The following is a 22265-nucleotide window of genomic DNA, read 5'->3' as shown; positions in this document are numbered from 1 at the left end:
AATTATGTGTCAGGAACTATTTTACTGGAATAAATCAGTGAACAAAACAAAGATCTCTATACCTGTGGAATTTATGTTCTACTGAGGAAAACAGACACAACCAATCAACATAATAGGTAAATAACACTATATGTAAAACTGAGAAGTTCCAAGAGGAAAAATGAGGAGAGCAAGGTCAGGGGAATCAGATGTACTGGGAGCTGCAACTTTAAGTAAGTGGTTAATGTAGATCTTATTCTAAAGGTAATATCGGAGCAAAGATTTGAAGGACAGAAGAGCTATCCATTCTGACTTGTGACTGAAGAGAATTCCAGGCAAAGGAAACAGCCAGTTCAAAGATCCTGAAGCAGGAGCATATCAGGCATATGTGAGGAAGAGCAAAGAGGTGACTGTGGCCAGAGCAGATTGAGTGTGGGGCAGTACAGTGAAAGAGGAAGGCAGATATGTAATAGGGCCGGTTCATAAAGGGCACTTGTGGGCCACTTGTAGGGACTTGGATTCTACCCTCAGTAAGATAGAGAGCCATGTAGGATTTTGAGTAGGGGAGTGACATGATATACCTTATGTTGCTACAGGATTACTTTGATATAGAGAATATACTGGAGTGGGTAAAGGTAGAAGCAGAGAAATTAGTGAGAAGCTTTCTAGTAATCCATGTGAGACCTGATGGTGGCTGGGACCACAGTATAACAGTAAAAATTGGCTAGAGTCAGGTAGAGTTTTAAGATGCAGTCAAGAAGATCTTCTGATGAGTTGGTTATGGAATGAGAGAGAAAGAGTCAAGATGATTCCTAGATGTTTGGCATTGACAAGTGGATGGATGAAGTTACTAACAACCATGATGGAGAAGAATGAATTTGGAAGTTTTTGGAGAAGGCCATAAATTCAAACTTGAGTTTTCAGTTTGAAGATGTCTACAAGAGACTGAAGTGATGATGTCAACTCTGGAGTTTGGAAGAAAGGTCTGCATTGATGATAAAGGCACAAAATTCATGGGCACATAGATAGCATTTATAGCCCTGAGACTGGGGCAGATCACCAAAAGAATGAGTGTAGATGGAGATGACTCCTAGGGTCCTCCAATTTAATGTCCAACAAAATTCTTAGTCACACAAAACTTTCCCTGGCTCTGACTCAAATTTTAAAGGCTACTGCATTATTTTTTTCCCCATAACCATAAATTCAAAAAGCTTTAAACCATCTAATCAGCTCTCTTTGGGTTTAAATGTGACTTATCACTATCAAATAGTTAAAGCTGCTGCTTTGGTTTGGGTTCCCCAAAAGCAGAGTCTGAGAAAAGAACCTGAGTGTAGGTAGCTGATTTGGAGGTGATCCCCCAAAAACAGGAGTGAAAAATGAGCTACAAACAGGAAAGAAATGAAAGGCAATAAAAAGTATTGAGTTGGATAACACCATGGGGAATGTGAGCTAAATTTTCCTGGGAGGACCTAAAAGCTGCATATAACACCCCTCAGATTTGTCTCTCCAAAGAATGGGAGAGGCCGGTGCACTCATGCAGCAACCACCAATCCCACTGGTTGACAGCTGTTCCCAGGGGCCTTCAATTTCTCTGCACTCCTAGATAAGGCTGAGCAAGCTGAGAGGGCTTCAAAGAAAGCCCTGAGGCAAAAAAGGGAAGAAATTCTGTGGGCATTTGAGGTAAGATACTGGCAGCATGTCCCATAACTATCATAATAGCTACAGTATGAAGTGGGTCAAGAGTGTGTGATACAGGGCACCAAAAACATCCAAAACCCAAACCAAGAACTATGAGAGCTTCTAGGTTCCCAAATCAGCTGTTTCTGGTGCCACTCATATAGAATACAATTTGAATGGTGCCACTTAGATCTGAACAACATGCTTAGCCATAAGCTGCACACAAAGAGACGGAGAAGCTTGGGACCTTGCAGGTCACACAAATAATTCTAATTATGCCATCTAATACTTCCCTATACATTCACAAAACACTTTGCAGAAGTAGTTTAATGTTGCCTGTGGTCTTTTCCTTTCCTTTGTAATAGTATGTCTCCATCAATTTTTTAAAGGTGGTAGAGAATACAACTAATTACTCCCAATTAAAATATTTTATTTAGAGAGCAGGACCATCTCCAGTTCGTTTTTTGTTACATAGTTTGTAACTGAGTTGCAGTATGGTGAGATGCTCTAATAAACTGGGTTGGGCAAACTACCCAAATCAGATTTTCAAGACCTGGAGGCCCAATAAGCTTAAATCATCACCAAAGGAACAACCTTACTTTCACATTAGCAAAAAAAAAAAAAAAAAAGGAAAAACAGTTTTTCTTCTCAGATTTTGCCATATTCAACAACTCAGGTTGGTATTGTCACAGGCTCACATAAGATATTTTGCAACATTCTAAACATTTGGGTTTAAGATCAGTTCTTTCTTCTCTGTAAAACATATCTGAGGATTTAAAAACAAAAAAGGAAAAAGAACAAATTCTCTTCTGCAATTAAAAACAGAGTACATTTGTTTTGGGAGCTTGGGAAGATGGCAGAGTAGGAGGACCCCGAACTCTCCCCACCCCACATTTACAACTAGATATCATCCACATCTCAGTCAACAAACTGGAGAGTAATCCAAAGACTGGCAGAACAAACTCCACAAATAAGTATAGAGAAGAAACTGCCTCTGAAAGGTTAAGAAGGTCAGAAAGGTGGAGGGAGGCTGCCAGCAGGAGGGAGGGAGCTGCCCGCATGAAGAGGGCAGAGAAATGGGCCCTTGCACCAAGGAGCTCAAGGGGAAGATTAATCCCCACAACCCCATAACATTTAGCTTTGAAAACCAGAGAGGCTGAATTGTGGGAATTTATAAAACCAAGAGGACTTGTAGCTTACAGCTTTAAAAGTCAGTGGACTCAGCAGTGGGCAAACCAAGAGGGTGAGTGATAGCTGGGTCTCTGCCCTGAAAGAGAAAGCAGCCTGAGCAGAAAGACAACACAGAAACAGCAGTTAACATAACAGGGCCAGGGCGGGGCAAGGGTGGTGGTGGTGGTGGTGGTGGTTTTGGTGTTGGTGAATGGGAGACAGATCTGTTCATGCTGATTTCAGAGCATGTTGGGGGACTTCCCTAAAAATGAGGGAGCTGGCAGTTGCCATTTTCCACCCCTGCCTCCCAGCATAAACACACAGCCACCTGCAGGAGGTGGAGCTCCAGACACTTGCTCTCTAACCTGCTAGCAGTACACCCGAGGACTTGCATACTCCAAGCCCACTAGCCTCAGCCCTGAGCTCAGAGCAAATTTTGTTAGCATATAGGCCCAGCTGCCAGACACACAGCTGCCACCACATCCCAAGCCTAGCCAATATGACACACCCCCAGCCCCCAGCTGGTGCATCATTTCAGGGAATCTGACATAGGACTAGTGGCCCAATGCAAATTTTGTTAATACCCCTGCTCTGCTCCCAAGTTCCCTGGCAGGCACGCCCCCCTAAGAGCTGGTCTGCCTGGGTCCCACTAACACCAGAACACAAGCACAGCCCACAAAAGGCAGAGAGTCAGTGCAGATGACTGCACTGAAAGAAAAAGTGACTCAGACACAACAACAGGGCATAAGCAACATACACAGGTACTCGCCTGAAGTGCCAGGTTGTGGGGAAGAGTGGATACTGCACTGCAGGGCACTCCAGGGACTCTTCTTCATAAAGTCACTACTTTCAAGAGCAGAAGACATAGCTGACCTTCTTAATATACAGAAACAGACACAGAAAGGCAGACAAAATGAGGAGACAGAAAAATTTATCCCCAATGAAAGAACAGGACAAGGTCATGGCCAGAGATCTAAGTGAAACAGATATTAAGTAACATGCCTGATAGAGAATTTAAAGCAATGATGATTAGGATACTCAATGGACTTGAGAAAAGTGTGGAAGACAATAGTGAGACCCTTAACACAGAGATAAGGAATAACATAGTAGAGATAAAGGACTCAATAAATGAAAGGAGAAACGCATTTGATGGAATGAACATCACCATAGTAGAAGCAGGGGAATGAATTAGTGACCTAGAGGACAGAATGATGGAAAGTAATCAAGCTGAAATACAGAAAACAGAATTATGTAAAATGAGAATAGACTTAGGGAACTCAGAGATTCTATCAAACATAATAACATTTGTATATAGAAGTCACAGAATAAGAAGAGAGAGAAAAGGAAGCAGAAAATTTATTTGAAGAAATAATTGCTGAAAACTTCCCTAATCTGGGAAGGAAACAGACATCCAGATCCAGGAGGCACAGAGAACTCCCATCACAATCAACAAAAGCAGGTCCACACCAAGACATATTATACTTAAATTTGCAAAACATAATAAAGAAAAAAATTTTAAAGCAGCAAGACTAAAGAAATAATTTATAAGAGAAAACCCATTAGGCTTGCTGGAGATTTCTCAACAGAAACTTGGCAGCCAGAAAGGAGTGGCCTGATATATTCAAAATGCTGACTGAGAAAAATCTGCATCCAAGAATACTCTATCCAGCAAGGCTATCATTCAGAACAGAAGGAGAGATAAGGGTTTCCCCAAACAAACAAAAACTAAAGGAGTTCATGACCACTAAACCAGTCCTACAAGAAATATTAAAGGGGACTCTGAGTGGAAAGGAAAGACCAAAAGTGATGATGAGGGTAGGAAACACAAAGCAATAAAAATATTTCTGTAAAAAAATCAGTCAAGGTACTGACAATGAAGGGATATAAAATATAATAACACATACATAAAACATGGGGGAGGAGAGGAGAAAAGAACAGGCTCAAACTTAAGCGACCATCAACTTAATACAGACTGCTATATACAGAAGAGGTTATATACAAAACTAATGGTAATCATATATCAAAAACCACTAATAAACATGCAAAGAATAACGAGAAAGAAATCCAAATATACCATTAATGAAAATCAGCAAGCCATGAAACAGAGAAAGACAAGAAAGGGTCAAAGAAAATCTCCAGAGAAAGAAAATAAAACAAGTAGTAAAATGGTAATAAATACATATCTATCAATAATTATTCTGAATGTAAATGGACTAAATGCTCCAATTAAAACACATAAGGTGACAAAATGGATTAAAAAAAACAAGACCTATCCATATGCTGCCCATAACAGACTCATTTAGACACAAAGGCAACTGCAGATTGAAAATGGGGAGATGGAGAAACATCTATTCTGTAAATGGATGTCAGAAGAAAACTGGAGTAGCAATACTTATAACAGACAAAATAGACTTTAAAACAAAGACTGTAACAAGAGACAAAGGAGGACACTATATAATAATAAAGGGGACAATCCAACAAGAAGATATAATAATTGTAAATATTTATACATCCAACATAGGAGCACCCAAATACATAAAACAGTTACTAACAAACCTAAAGAAACTAATCAATAATATTACAATGATAGTAAGGGACTTTAACACCACATTTACATCAATGGACAGATCATCTAAACAGAAAATCAACAAGGAAACAATGGCTTTGAATGATACACTGGACCAGATGGATTTAACAGATATATTCAGAACATTCCATCCTAAAGCAGCAGAACACACATTCTTTTCAATGGAACATGAAATGAACATGGAACGTTCTCCAGAACAGATCACATTTTAGCCCACAAAACAAGCCTCAACAAATTCAAGATAATTGAAATCATACCATGCATCTTTTCTGACCACAATGTTATGAAACTAGAAGTCAACCACAAGAAAAAATTTGGAAAGACCACAAATACCTGGAGGTTAAATAACACGCTACTAAACAATGAATAGATCAACCAGGAAATAAAAGGAGAAATTTAAAAGTACATGGGAAAAATGAAAATGAAAACACAAATGTCCAAAACCTTTGGGATACAGCAAAAGCAGTTCTAAGAGGGAAGTTTATAGCAGTATAGGCCTACCTCAAGAAGCAAGAAAAATCTCAAGTAAATAACTTAACCTTATACCTAAAGGGACTAATTACTGGACTATTACTCAGCCAAGAAAAAGAACAAAATCTTGCCATTTGCAATGATATGGATGGAGCTAGAGAATATAATGCTAAGTGAAGTAAGTCAGTTAGAGAAAGACAAATACCATTTGATTTCACTCATATATAGAATTTAAAAACAAAACAAATGAACAAAGGGAAAAACACAGAGAGAGAGAAACAAACAAGACAAACCAAGAAACAGACTCTTAATTATGGAGAACAAACTGATGGTTACTAGAGGGGAGGTTCATAGACAATGGGTTAAATAGGTGATGGGAATTAAGGGGGGCACTTGTGATGAGCATAGGGTGATGTATGGAAGTGTTTAATCACTATATTGTACACTTGAAACTAATATAACACTGTATGTTAACTAACTGGAATTAAAGAACTTAAAAAAAAGGAATACATTTTTCCTGAAATGTATTGTGTGTATTAAATTTATATAGTAAACAAAAATTAGCCTCTCTTCCATCCTTCTTTCTCTTGGCAGAAAAGCTTATTCCTGAATGAGACTTAGACATCATTTCTGTATTATGACAGAGATACATTTCTTTCACTAGTCCAATTTCGTTGTTCATCTATATTTCCTAGTTATGGTCCCCTCTCCATTGATATATTTTGTTATTCACACAAATGAAGGTCTTTCACAGTGATCATAATGTCCCCCAATTCTGTTTACTGGGGAGATTGAGTTACTTGTCTATATTCAACCTATAGAAACCTACTGAATGCAAGGTAGCATTGAGGAACACAATCATCTCAGACAGTTCTGTTGAACAGCCCATTCCTACTGTACAAAGCCAGACTTAAACTTATCTACTCACCCTCACTATTCTCTTCACCAACCTATTATCCAGATCTACACCAACACAGAAGACTTTTCATGCCTAATGCTCTCTGTCTCTGTTCACTTCTCTTCCTGATGCTCCAAGTCCTTGTGACTATCTTTATCTGCCTGTGTTCTTCTACTCTGCCTATGGCTAAAGTTCTACAGATGTATATGCTGTACCCAAAGAAGCTATGAGCACAATAGTAGGACAATGGTTTTATATTTTCCAACCTAGATTAATATTACAAAAGATCCAGTGTACTGGGCCATAAAAAACGATCATGAGTGCAGGACATTACAACAGAAAAAGCTCATACACTGCATTATCTTCCCCAGGTGAGGCAGAAGTAACAGTTATAGGTATTATGTCTACTAACATAGTAGCAGCTAGATATAAGGTTGGAAACTGACAAGTCCAAACCATTTTATATTTCTTCATATAGGTAACACTAAATTATGTTGGTTAGATGAATGTTTCTAGTATTTGTCAATAAAAGCAAATTGTTAGAAAATAAATTATGAGCACATTTTATTCTTTGTTCTTAGAAGTATCAGAAGATCAACCCACAAATGTCGAATAGTGAAGTGCTCTCATGAGAAATTTCCTCTTTAATAAATGCCTTAACTTTATTTGAATATGAAAAATCATGAGGTTCTGTAAGGGATACAAAGCGGTAAAATGGGGAGAAAGAAAAACCACAAGTCAGAGACCTGATTTCTAAAGCGCAAAAAAGCTAAAATTACAGATAGGGCTTTCTACATTCAGTATTTCCTATAGGACTCAAAGCATGATTAAATAATCTTCTAGTTCCAAAAACATTTTATCAATTTATGCTGAAGTTCTCCATCCAGGACAAGGGAATATATGCAGCTAGTAGAAATCATAATACTACTAAATAATAACAATGGGCTTTTTGTTAATCTAGTAAATGGTACCTTGATTTATGATGGCTTAAAAATTTAAGTTCCTAGAGGACAGGGGCCATGATTTATATATCTCTTTATGCACTCAGCACTGAACACAGTATTTTATACATATTGAATACTCAGCAAATAATTGCTAATGATGAAAGTCCTCTTCCAAAAGAATAAATGTAAAATACAAACGTATAGTTGAAAATATTCAACCCAATAAATATTCAGGCTCTCAAATCATTTATGCTTCAGAATTTATTCAAAGTGGTATTTTTCAAGATCCTAGACAAAAATTGGAAAAATATGTTAGGAATAGGAGTTATTACAGATGTGTTTGGAACCTATGAGAAAGTGTGTTTAGAAATCATCTTGGAGGATAATTTGATTTGCGAATCTCAGTTCTGAGCAACTTAAAAACATCCTCCATGCACAGGATCCCAATCTGCTTTGCTAAAGCTTAAAAATGAAGATAATACATGGAACTTTCACATAAAACAAATGTTTCCTGAAGACAAATGACAAATATGAAGAGCTAGGAGCTTTGGCAATCGATAGCAGCTTTTCAGCTCATTATATGGATGATCAAGTATGCTGCGTTGAGCAAAAATATAAAAAAGGACGTTGGGAGAAGGTTTCAGTAGCGCCACAGGATATCTGAGGAATCAAATACTCACCTGTAAACATAAACCTGTCGAGATAAATTGTGAAATTTGTGAGCAATATGTTAACCTGTTTTCTTACTTTAATTTTACTACATTGACCGCAGAAAAACACAAAACCTCGGGGTATTTTTATTTAAGTATAGTTTTATATTTATATAAAGTAGCAGAAATAGAAACTTTAGAATGGTTAAGTAAACCACAATACATTTACTTAATGGAATTCTATGGAGCTGTTAAAATTATGTTCAAGAAGACTATGAATTATATTAGAATGAATATAATACCAAGTTTGCAGAAAGATCCTAAGTACACACATTTTATAAAAACCAAAACCTTAAAGAATTAAATTATCAACAGATTTCAAATGGCTTTTGAAATTCTACTTTTCTATACCCTCCAAAATTTCTTTAATGAGCATGTATTATTTTTATAATAAAAACAAATATTTTAAAACTCTGACCCTTTAGATAGCAGCGAATAACAAAGGGAATTTTTGCTCCAAATTGCAAAGACCTAATTAACCCATCAGTGCTACAAGTGTTGAAAAATTTCAGACCTCTGAATTCAAACATAATGTTCTAAAAATTAGATTTTTTAACTTTTAATTTTGATATAATTTGAAATGTACAGGAAAGATGCAAGAATGGTACAAATAAATTCCATGTATATACATAAAAATGTGCTACATATACCCAATTGAATATTATTCAGCCATGAGAAAAGAGAATATCTTGAGATTTCTGACACCATATATGGATTATTCTACAAGAGATAAATCAGACAGAGAAAGAAAAGTACTGTATGAAATCACTTATATGTGGAATCCAAAAAAGTCAAAACCTTAAAAAACAGAGATCAAAGTGGTGGTTACCAGCAGACAGGGGTAATGACGATAAGACTGATGGTGTTCAAGGTTACAAACTTGTAATGAGTAGTATATAAGCTGTAGACATCTAGTACACAGTATAATGAATATAGACAATAATCTTGTACTGTAATGATGTAATGTAACAAATATTGTCTCAATAGAAAACATATTAAAATAAAGAAATATATCAGGGTAATGTGCTATGTATCTTAAACTTACAAAAGATAAAAATGGGGGAAAAATCCATATATTCTTTACCCAGAGTCACTATTTACATTCTATAGCATTTACCTTATCATTCATAGTCCCTGGACAGATTGATAGAAGTTTACAGATTATATGTATACTACTTTTTCTGAGCCATTTGAGAGTAAATTAGAGATATTGTGTCCCTTTCCTCATACATACTTCAGTTTGTACATCCTAAGAAAAGAGCATTCTCATGCAAAACCACACTATGATTATCAAGGTTGGGAGATTTAATACTGATACAATATATTTTATGAACAGTCCATATTAAAATTCCATTAATTCTGTTATGTCTTTTGCAGCTATTTTCATCCAACCAGGATGAAATCTAGATGATGTGTTGCATTTAGGTGCCATGTCTCTAGTCTCTGATTTGGAACATTATTTTTTTTTTTTTAAGATTTTATTTATTTATTTGACAGAGAGAGAGACAGCCAGCAAGAGAGGGAACACAGGCAGGGGGAGTGGGAGAGGAAGAAGCAGGCTCCCAACAGAGGAGCCTGATGTGGGGCTCGATCCCAGGACTCCAGGATCACGCCCTGAGCCGAAGGCAGACGCTCAACGACTGAGCCACCCAGGCGCCCCTGATTTGGAACGTTATTAATGAAGAACACTACATCAAAAACTAAGATGTACTACTACATGTTGGCTAACTGAACATAATAAAAAAAAGAAAGAAAGAAATACTGATAAGAGAATCTCATCCCAGAAAATTAAATCCGAACTCCTGGAAATGAAAAAAAAAAAGTTTCTTGTCTTCCAAAAAAACTCTGCTGATCAGTTTGCAAATTTTGATGTTTCATAACATTTTTGTTTTACAAAGTATTAATCAGTAAAATTTTAAGATTCATATTATCACACAACAAACATAAAGCTATGAGAAATAATGTATAGTAGATGCATATAATAAATATTAAATCCTGTACCTGTATGTTACTGTTGGCTACATTATTTTACATTGAATAATAAAGTGTGATGGTTTCTATCATTAAACTAGAAAGTAGAGATGATTCCATAGTGAGTCCTTCATTTTTATGCTGTTCTTTTAAACTTTGTACTGCTTTTTGATAGTCTAATATTAGAACAGTTAACACTATTAACAATGCTTTTCTAAATATTTCACTCTATTTGGAGATTTTTTTAAAAATTTATTTTAATGTTAGACAAGTCAAAATAACAAAAAAATGCAGAGACACAGTTTTCAATAATTTTGTTAGTCATCCTATCACTATTAAATCTGAATTTCAGTTAATAGTGCTATCATTCCTATAGCAATACTGGTTTCCACAAAAAAGTTCAGGAAAGATTAAACTGCATTATTATTAAAAGTTGTCCTTACAAATAATGTTACGAATAATGTAGTAACTTAAACTTTATCCTTCAAAAAGGTAATACTGTCCTGAGAATTGCAAATGAAATTAGTAGGTCACATTAGAAAATTTACGTGGCAAAGCTCTATTTAAATGCCTTCTACCAAAACAAAAATTACATTGGGTGTCCATTGAGAAATTTTGTCATCTACCATAAAAACCCAAGTGGTAAATTTGGTCATTGCTGATGAAACACTAGAACTTTTCAAAAATTTTCTGAAAGTATCAGTTTTTGGGTTTGGTTTTCTGAAGATTCAACTAATGAACAAATTAAAGGGGCACTTTTCTTCTGCTTTTTTTTTTTTAATAAAAATATACAACTTTCTTAACCTCTTAGATTGATATTTCCTTGGAACGGAAGTATCAAACTGATAGATCAAAATGTACCCACATTTTTATGACTTGTGGTGCCTACTGTCAAAGTGTACCACAGAAAGTTTTCTTCCTGTTTTATGGAAGAAAAGTACTGAGTCTGATTTGTAAAGAACGAATTGAAGTGGGTAGGGTCGATTGAAGTAGAAGTTATATATTTCAGGTCTTCATAGTACAAACATCAGATGGAAATTTTAAGTGTTTTGCTGAATAAGATTCTTAAGTGCCAGAAGTATAAAACTGTTTTCACAAGAGCAAAAAGGTAATATTTGAATATTTGAGTATGGAGAGAAAACATTACTACCTTTTAAGGCCAGTTAAATCTTAAAGCTCTTATATTTGATCTGATTTACTAATATTGAACAGTGAGCTGTATTTTACTTAAGACTGTCTTCATTTGTTGTTTGTGGGTATTGCAATATATTCTGGGAAGAGGTGGGTCTGTCCTGGAAGCTTAGACACTTTTTTTTCTGCACTGCTTTAAAAGAATGTCTGGGACAGTCGGTGCTCAGTAATATTTTTTGGCAGATGGATTTTTCGGACATAAATCAATCAACAAACCAATCAGAGGTCCCTTCTTGGAGGTACTGTAGCCCTCAGTGATAGGAACTGGTTCTGGCAAAGGAAGATAGAGCCTGGACCTTTACAAGACTAGCCCACATGCCCATATGCCACAATCCCCTCCTTCTTCCATTCTACAGGCATGTGAGAAAAAGATGAACCACAAACAATGAACATAATTCAGCTCAAAGTAACAGAATCAAGTCAGACAATGAGAGTTCAACATTAGTTCTAGGTACCCATATACTCATCTGAAATCATCATTAGGTTAAACATCTCCTTTCTTTCCATACATTGCTTTTTCATTAGAACTAAGGGAGTGGGGGAAAGAACTAGAGGGAACAACATATTCATCCATCAAGGTTTGGAGTTAAAATGCTGCAATTAGCTAACCATGGGAAGATATATTTGTTATTTGTTATTTCATGGTTTAGGAAGATGAAGTAATCTGCCTCCAGTCTTCAGGTTGTTAAAACACATCCAAAAATTAAGTGAAAAAAGGTACATGTACATGAGTAACCAACACATTCAGGAGATTTCTGTGTATATCTGCTTCAATATCTATAATATCCACATGGAGAGAAGAGTTAAGTGAATATGCTTATACTTAGACTGCTATCCAAAAAGATTCCTACTGTTAGGACATGAATGTATATTTGCATATCCTAAAATCAGGATTAGCTAATATAACATCATATACTTGCATCACGAGTGGTTAGTTGTGAAAATAAATGCAAAATGAAGCTCAGTACAAGCATTTTAAAATTTGTATTTCCTCACCATGAAAAATAGTCAGAGTTCAAGTTTTTCCCTACCTTTCTATATGTTTACCTATATATTTTATATTCATTTTTCTATTGTCTCCTACATTTTTAGTAGTATTTTTCTTTGGACAAAAATACCATTTTAGATCTTGGAAAGATTCTGATATGACTTATAAAATTATTAAACACAAATGGATTTTTTGCCTTAGACACTTTATTCATTCAATCCCCATGACATCCAATGCATAAATACTATAAATAAAGGGACAAAATTCTCCATATTCACATTAATATAACAATCACCGTCATTTTAGGGATACAATATGTCATCTCATTTACTCCTTCCTCACAACAGGCAAGGAATAGATTCCACTATTCCTGCTTTATGAATATGGAAAGAGAATCTCAGAATGTATGAGAAACTTGCCCAAGTCTCCTGCTAGTAAGTGGACACAAGATTTAAACCCAAGTGTGTTTGACTCAAAGGCCCACCAGATTATAAATTGTTCTGAGTCAATTATTTGGAATTGTAAACAATTTCCTCTAGAGGAAGCACTACGGCCTACTGTGAACACTGGAATGAATGTTGGGTGGGAAGCAAGCTAACTGAGTGTACTAGTTTTCTATTGCTGCTATAAGAAATTCCCACAAACTCAGTGTCTTAAAACAACACAAATTTTTATTACTTCTTAAATGAATTATAATATAATTTTATTCATTCTTACACTTCTATAGGTCAGAAGTCTGACATGGGTTTCACTTGGCTAAAATCAAGGTGTCAGCACGGCCAAATATATATATATATATTTTTATATATATCCCCCCCCCCCTCCCCGCCCGGAGGATCTAGAGAAGACTCCATTTCCTTGCCTTTTGTAGCTTCCTGAGACCACCTACATTCCTTGGCTGGGTTTATTCTTCCATCTTCAAAGCCCGCAATATAGCATTTTTCTGACTCTTCTTGTGCCCTCACTTCTGTCTCTTGACTATAGCCAGGAAAGTTTTCTGCTATTCGGGACTGGTGTGATTAGAATGGTCCGAATAATCCAGGATAATCTTCTCATCTCAAAGTCTGTAATTTAATCACATCAGCAAAGTCCCTTTTTGCCATGTGAGATTACAGTCCCAGACTGTAAAAGTGGGAACATGCACATCTTTGGAGGGTGGGAACGGACATCATTCTGCCTAATACAATGAGTTTATATGTGAATGACTGACAGTCAAATTTTCCTGCCAGAGGTTTTTTTAAAATATTTTGGGGAAGATGATTGTTTACAAAAGCGAATCTCAAATTAGCAGTCCAATAAAGTAAAATAAATAATATAACTAATAAAAGTGGCAATAAAAACATTTTTTAATCTAATGAAGTAAATTTTTGGGTAGTAGGAAGAAGGAAGATTTTTGGATGACTGAATATTATATACGAGAGTGGGGCCCATTTTAAGATTTAAAGAAAAAATCTGGGACATGGGAATATGATTCTCTTCTAGGAAGTGGAGCAAATACTAGATGAAAGGAATAAAAATGGGGAGCTACTTGGGAAAAGAGGGAAATGGAATAGATACAAACTTCCAAATAATAATCATAAAAACAACAATATTTTTGAGCATTTAATATGTGCCAACTGTCCTTAGAACTTCGAATTTATTATTTAATCCTTATAACAACTTCATATAACATGTAATATTATCCCAATTTTACATATGTCATAAAATGAAGGTTAGGGAAACTAAAGAATATAGCACAGTGCAAGTAAGTAGTAGAGCCAAGATTCAAACCCAAGTTAGACTATTCCAAAGACCATGCTCTTAATTACTATGCTAAACTATGATAGAAATTCAGCTCCGGAGAAACAAAAGATAAAATGAACTTGTGGGACTTCATCAAGATAAAAATCTTCTGCACAGCCAACGAAACAGTCAAAAAAACTAAGAGGTAGCCCATGGAATGGGAGAATATATTTGCAAACGATGCTACAGATAAAAGACTGGTATCCGGGGCGCCTGGGTGGCACAGTGGTTAAGCGTCTGCCTTCAGCTCAGGGCATGATCCCAGCATTATGGGATCGAGTCCCATATCAGGCTCCTCTGCTATGAGCCTGCTTCTTCCTCTCCCACTCCCCCTGCTTGTGTGCTTGTGTTCCCTCTCTCGCTGGCTGTCTCTATCTCTGTCGAATAAATAAATAAAATCTCTAAAAAAAAAAAAAAAAGACTGCTATCCAAGATCTACAAAGAACTTCTTGAACTCAATACGCGAGAAACAAATAAAGAAATCATAAAATGGGCAGAAGATATGAACAGACACTTTTCCAATGAGGACATACAAATGGCTAACAGACACATGAAAAAATGTTCAAAATCATTAGCCATCAGGGAAATTCAAATCAAAACCACACTGAGATACCACCTTACACCAGTTAGAATGGCAAAAATTGACAAGGCAGGAAACAGCAATTGCTGGAGAGGATGTGGAGAAAGGGGATCCCTCCTACATTGTTGGTGGGAATGCAAGTTAGTACAGCCACTCTGGAACACAGTGTGGAGGTCCCTTAAAAAGTTAAAAATTGAGCTACCCTATAACCCAGCCATTGCACTACCGGGTATTTTCTCCAAAGATACAGACATAGTGAAGAGAAGGGCCATATGCACCCCAATGTTCATAGCAGCATTGTCCACAATAGCTAAATCGTGGAAGGAACCGAGATGCCCTTCAACAGATGACTGGATTAAGAAGTTGTGGTCCATATATACAATGGAATATTACTCAGCTATCAGAAAGAACGAGTTCTCAACATTTGCTGCAACATGGACGGCACTGGAGGAGATAATGCTAAGTGAAATAAGTCAAGCAGAGAAAGACAATTATCATATGATTTCTTTCATGTATGGAACAGAAGAACTAGGAAAATCAGTAGGGGAAGAAAGGGATAAAGAAAGGGGGGGTAATCAGAAGGGGGAATGAAGCATGAGAGACTATGGACTCTGAGAAACAAACTGAGGGCTTCAGAAGGGAGGGGAGTGGGGGAATGGGATAGGCTGGTGATGGGTAGTAAGGAGGGCACGTATTGCATGGTGCACTGGGTGTTATACGCAACTAATGAATCATCGAACTTTACATCAGAAAACAGGGATGTACTGTATGGTGACTAACATAATATAATAAAAAAACATTAAAATAAAAAAAAATAGAGGAAAAAAAAAGAAAAGAAAAGAAATTCAGGTCCGGTAGAAATTTAACAACTAGGGAAGTCCAACATGGAATGGAGTATATCCCAACAGTTGGAAAGAACATAGTCAAAGCTTAACAGATTAAATGCCATAGTCGAGAGTCCAAGAACGTGGACAGCACTGGGAACCCTTCCATCGGCAACTTACCCCATCATCCAGACACATCGAGTGACTGGACTCCATTCACTATGAGCATGAATAGTGAATGAAGGAAATGAAGGAAGACATAAAAACTGAAGACTTGGCAAATGAATGAGGCAAAAACAAAAGCACAACTAGATGGATAATTGTGTTACTACAACTGCAATAAAACTGATCAGGACTAACTGTAATACAGCAAAAGTGACTCCGACCACAAAACTGAAGTCAGGCCAAAAGCAAAAGTGATAATGCTGATAATGAGACTGTGATGTTCAAGCCCTCTTAATCTGTTCTAAATTTGGGGTTGGTGTTAGAGACTGTTACAGCACCTAGTCTGCAGAAAGCCAAGTATCTCCAGCTCGCCAGCCATGAAAAAGGGCAGATATAAACTTATTCCAGAAAGGTTAGCCTTGCTTAACAGTTTGCTTAGAGCTCAGCATCCCTATACTGTACCTGCTTTCAAAGAGCTTCTTGTTCTTTTTTCCCAAGATAGTATCTTTTTTAAATCCCTGCACTTTTGTCTTCCCCCCAACCCCATCATTAACACCAGAGTTGCCAAAACAGGGACAGTTTTGGTCCCTGTTTGGGTCATCTGTAATTAGGTTTTTTTGGAAAGGTGCATGAGCTGAAGTCAATCCAAAAGACAAGAGAAGTAAGATTGAAAGGCTGGGAATAGCTCTACAGAAAAGAGAAAAGATGTTTCACTGAAGGCCAAATTCATATTAAGATAGATGGATTTGAGAGAGATGAGCATGTCATAAGCTGCTTTTTCATCAACCTGGAAGTGAATAGCCTGGATTTGAAGAGACAGTTATGCATCAGTACTCGGTTATTCTGAAATCCTGCTACCATCCAGATGTCAGATCCTATTAGTTCACATATGACCACCAATTTCAAGAGAGAGGCCAGGAACACAGTCTCTGGGCTGCAGCACAATTTTTAATCATTTCATTTAAACATATCCTTGTTGGTCTTTACAAGCCCTTTGTTTACTGTGGGTCTTATTCTGATAAAGATTTTAAATCACTTCATAGTTTAACAGGATTTTTAAGTCACATTTACATTTTCTCTAAGACGTCAGCACTATATCTCAGCTCTGCTCTCCAAATACAATAACATGACAATAACAGATGTGGGGATTTCAGATCGTTTTAGATGTACACCTGTAAAGTAAGTGAATTTAATCTTTGAGATATGTTCTTCTCGGTTTTCTGTATCCTATTCTCCTGATCAGGCAACTAATTTCCTCCTGTTGCTCCTAGCTTCCAAGTATTCTTCCTACCGCCCGTCTCAGTGCAACACTGGTAGTTATACCCTTGTTGTCCCATCCATGTCGAATTCATTCTCCAAAAGTTCTAGTTTTTAAAAATTGGTTATTGTAATATGATAAAATGTGAGCCAAAGTGCTAATGACCAATGATGTTTAAGGATTATCTCTTTATATACATCACTGATGTTTGCTTAGCACTTAACTACACCTACAAACACTTATTATATGCCATGTACTGTGCTTGCAGGTTCACATATGTTATCTCATTTTGGGGGTCTTCAATGCTTTCTTTACCCTTGGTTCCAGTGCTACACACAGTCATTCCTTAAGTCATGGGTAGCTCCTTAAGAACATAAGAAAACAACTGTCAGTACAAACTGCCTCGATACTATGATTAAAAGACTGACTATATTGAAACGCAGAGATAAGTAGTATGTGTTTTAATAATAACCAGGAATACAAAAAAATGTTTGGATAATCCTTAGTAGATGACCCTGGTAAGTTATAACTTGCATTCTTGGTCAGATCGCAGTATTCTTTCTTTAGGACAAGGACTGAATAATAATGGATTTTCCTGCAACCTGACAAGGCCATCAAGAAAGACAGTTTTGGTCAAAGCGCACTTTACCGACTTCAAATTATAACATGTAGCTAGCTTTCTGCTCTGTCATTGAGGAAGGTCAGGTCTGGTTACGTGTGTGCTAAGGTCAAAGTTGCATCACAGCTAATGTCTAAATATAGATCATCTTTTAAAAACCATGGCCTCTTTTCCACGGCTGCAGTGTGTACAACAAGGAGTTAGATTTACGCAGAGGAGCTGCCTTTTCTTAGAGAAAGTAGGTCCAGTGAAAAACATTGGCTTTTAAAATAAGGAAGAAAGTAGGAGTGTGCAAATTAAATAAAGATAAGTTGTTAAAGGTTAACTAGTTTCTTCTGGTGGTGTTATAAGCAAATGGCATAGTCATTCTCTGGTTCTAAAATATTTAGATGTTTTATTTCAGTCACATAGTGGGAGCTGAGAACAAATGTGGGTAAACCAGATACAAAATACCTTCACAGAACATAAGCTAAAACCTATCCCCTTAATTCTTCAGTGTTGAATCATCTGTTATGTCTGGACCGTAAACACGAAGAATGCCAAAGTAGCTCTGGTATTGCCATGGTTTGGTACGCACAGATACAAGGAAAAGCGTATCTACCCTGAAAATACGTTATCAGCACTGCTATTGCATTAGTTTTCTATTACTACATAACAAATTACTGGAAATTTGGGGGCTTAAAATACCTATTCATTATTTCCCAGTTTTTGGTGATCCAACGTGTGGGCACAGTAAACTGGGGTCTCTGCTCAGGGTCTCACTAGACTGAAATCAAGGTTTTGGCCTGGCTGTATTCTCATCTGGAGCTGAGGATCCTCTTCCGTGTGTATTCAGGGTTTGAGAAAAATTTAGTTGCTTGAGGTTGTAGAACTGAGGTCCGTGTTTTCCTGGTTGCTGCCCATGAGATTTGCTCTCAGCTCTCAGAGGTCGCACTCAGGTTTTAGCCGTGTAGCCCTCACAACAAGGTAGTTTATTTATGCACGGCCAGCACTAGACCCTCTCTTCAGTCGGCAATGCTGGGAGGGAATCTTATTTAATGCAATGTAATCACATAGGTGACTATACGATCACCTTTGCTGTATAATAAAGCCTAAGCAGGGAGTGACTACCTCACTGTATTCACAGATCCCACTCACACTTAAGAGAAGGTATTGGACAGGGCCTGTGGGAACAGAAGCTTGGAGGCCATCTTAGAATTATACCTGTAACCTGTAATCAGAACAAGGGCTGAATTCTGAATTATATGGCAGAAGAGAGAGCAAAATGTTACTCATCTCCAGAGCCTATATGTTAAATGTAAACAGATTCAATACCAAGAATAATGTTTTCCAGGAGAAAACAAAACAAAACAAAAATCTAGAAATGTCTACCAAAATTCCCAGAGGAAGAAACTCAGGTCTCAATCTCAATGTACCCTCTGAACTATGCCTAGTAGAAATGTAAATTCCTATACAGACCAATAATAAGGCTTGCAAAGATTTGTGAATGGCTATCTAAAAGATTCCTGTACCTCAGTTTCAGTAACCCCAAACTCTAACTTCCTATGAAACCACCCCTTTTACCACTACACTCCTTCTTTATATCCAATAGCTGGCTACAAGCCAGTGTGGTAACATTGCATTCTCTAAAGTAAAAAATCAATATTCAAATTGAAACACTGATACTTTCTGAAGTAGGAATAAAATAGCAGATGACCAAGTTTTTATTCTAGAGTATACACACTATATAATCACCTCCCCTGGAATGTAAGTGGACCTGCAAATACGATGAGATAGTCTCTCCTTTGATTAAGTTACATTATCTGGCAAAACGATGGGACATTCACTCTCATGATTATTTCATGTTATATATGATTCAGTCTGAGCAGAGTGAGGAAATTGTTTTGCTAGCCTTAAAGAGGGTAAGCTGCAATGTTGTAAGAGGGTCACATGGACAGGCCTTAAAGAACTCCTGGGAGCTGAGAGCAAACCCAGACTGACTAACATCTAGTGAAAAAAAATGGGGGCCTGCAAGATAGGACCTGAATGAGCTTGGAAGAAGACCCTGGGCCTCGGATCAGACTGCATCCCAGATGACACCTTACTTTTAGCCTGGTGAGACAGGGGACCAAGCTAACCTCTGACTGGAAAGGTAACCAATGAAAACTGTGTGATAATAAATTTGTGTTCTTTAAACTGTTAACTTTGTGGTAGTTCTTTATGCAGTATAGAAAACTAATACATAAACAAATTAATAAAGTAAACAAACTAGCAAAATTAGGTTTAGGAACTTTCTGTAGCAACAGTTCTCAATAACTGAATCCCAACTGATCTTACCACATAGCTAACATTATTTTCAGGAAATGTATTGAAAACTAAAACATACTTAAAATAAACACATTATTTTGCAGTACTCCAGGGCACAATAGATGACAAGCCAAAGCAAAAACTCCTTAAGGATGAAAGAATGTCAAACCAGCGGGGACTGAACCAAATAACTCCAACAAGGTTAAAAGAAAGTCTGAATAATTAATAATGGTGTATATTATGTGTACTCATCTATATGCAGAGAAGCAAAGGGCACTTACTCTGAAAGTTGTTCACTGAGAAGTCTTGAGGATGATAGAATCCTGCTTTGCAAATGCACTGATAGGCTCCAAGCACGAATCCTAGGCCTTTAATTGGCATACACTATGAAAAAGAAAAGACAGCAGTAGAGTTGATCACAGTTTATTTCACAGTATAAAGACCCATAGATATCCATCACTGCAAACGGTAACAGAACTATCACATTTTCCAGAATGAAGTATCTCTTCTTTTGAGCTCTTATTTTAGATTTGTTTGGCAACAGACATTTTTTTAGACACTGCAAACTGAGTTTCCTTTCTAAATACATGCCATTAGGGCTGTAGGCACCACACAACTTTAACTCATTCAGTTGCCATAGGGAGTAAATCTCTAGGCATGGCTTTTGCGTTTGATCCCTCAAATATCATCTTATTGCTTTAAGAGGTATTTCCAAGACTTACAGGAATACCTGAAGAAGGATTCCATGCAAAATATTTCTATAACAGCAAAGGGAGGTAGATAGGTAGGTAGGTAGATGGACAGAATTCGGGATGTGAAAATTGCTTCTGTGAAGTATATATTCACCAAATTTTCATCCTTGGAATAAAATAACACAAATTGGTGAAATAACAAAACACACAAACTTTAAAGTGCAAATTTGGAAGAGAAAAATAAAGATAAAATAATGATCCCAAGGGCTCTTTACCTAAAATCTGTTTCATAGGTAAGTGTTCTACATGCACATAAATCTAAAAAAAAAAATGATCAGCTTTCTAAATATGTCACATCAAAAGATATAATAGACATCTCCCAAAAGCTTAGTCTTGGCTTCTTTCAAATATATCACTTAAATCTCATAAAATTTGGCTTAACATACTTTACTTCTGCTACATTTAAATTACATAAGCACAGAATAACTTCTATTAAAACACAAACAGTACATCAATAAAACAGGAGTGTCTTAAGAATACAGTCAACACTGAAATTTCATTTCTGCTATCTCTCTACCAAGATGCCAATCCTTTGACTATAATAACTCAAATAATTTAAGTAATAATTCCACAACCTAAGATTAATGATTGGTATCAAGATCAATATTACATACTATGCAAACTCCAAGAAATAGAAAGGTATTTACTTATAAGGTACCAAGAGCTAATACATGCTCTAAATTCATACAGATACAACAAAAAAAATGTTTATCAAAGAGCTTTCTAAAAGACTTCCTTGAATATTTTATTTCATTAATTCTACTCCCACCCCCAGCCTTTTTTGTTTTAAGCCACAACACAATTTATATCTAATTATACCTTGCAATTGAAAACACAGTTCCTGACCCAGAGCAATATACAAGAAGAGATAAGTACCGATCAATTCAACTGAGTTGGCAAGTATTTATGAAATAACTGCTGTGGGCTTAGAAAATTCCTATAGAACCTAACTGAAATAACACATATTATTTATAAAAACCCAGTTATACAATAGGTCAGATGATATTTCTGAACTGTATAAATTAAAAACAACTGTAACACTTACTTTGCAGAAGCACTAGTATTATGAATAGAGCATATTATTTGTGGTCAGTCAGAAAATAAGGATTTGAATTATGACTTTATCACTAACTAGCTATGTGAACTTGAACTTGGGATGTTCTCTTAACTTCTCTGAGCCTTAGTTTTTTAATTTGTAAGAACAATCATTCAGTCAAATTCATGTACAGTTTTGAAGAAGGCAGAAACATCAAGATGTCCTAATAGGTTAAATATGGGGTATAAGAGGAAGAGAAGTATAAAGGGTGACTTTATTCTGTTTTTTTGGCTTGAGAAACCTTAAGACTGGAGATGCTATCGTTGACCCAGGAAAGGCCTCTGGTGGAGAAGTTTTAGAAGAAAGAGCAGAAGTTC

The 22265-nt window shown here is 36.5% G+C and overlaps 1 protein-coding gene across 1 annotated transcript in view; it reads right to left on the bottom strand.

Moving 5' to 3' along the window:
* GPR158 (G protein-coupled receptor 158) overlaps positions 1–22265 on the bottom strand; it is a 431433-nt gene that overhangs the window by 202606 nt on the left and 206562 nt on the right. Inside the window, exon 3 of the mRNA XM_087857604.1 lies at positions 20382–20484. Coding sequence (XP_087713730.1) covers positions 20382–20484 — 103 coding nt within the window. The remainder of the gene's footprint in view (positions 1–20381; positions 20485–22265) is intronic.

Source organism: Ursus americanus, chromosome 31, assembly GCF_024610735.1.
Source record: "Ursus americanus isolate L20-20 chromosome 31, mUrsAme1.1.p, whole genome shotgun sequence".
NCBI lineage: Eukaryota > Metazoa > Chordata > Mammalia > Carnivora > Ursidae > Ursus > Ursus americanus.
This window is presented reverse-complemented; position numbering and strand designations above follow the sequence as displayed.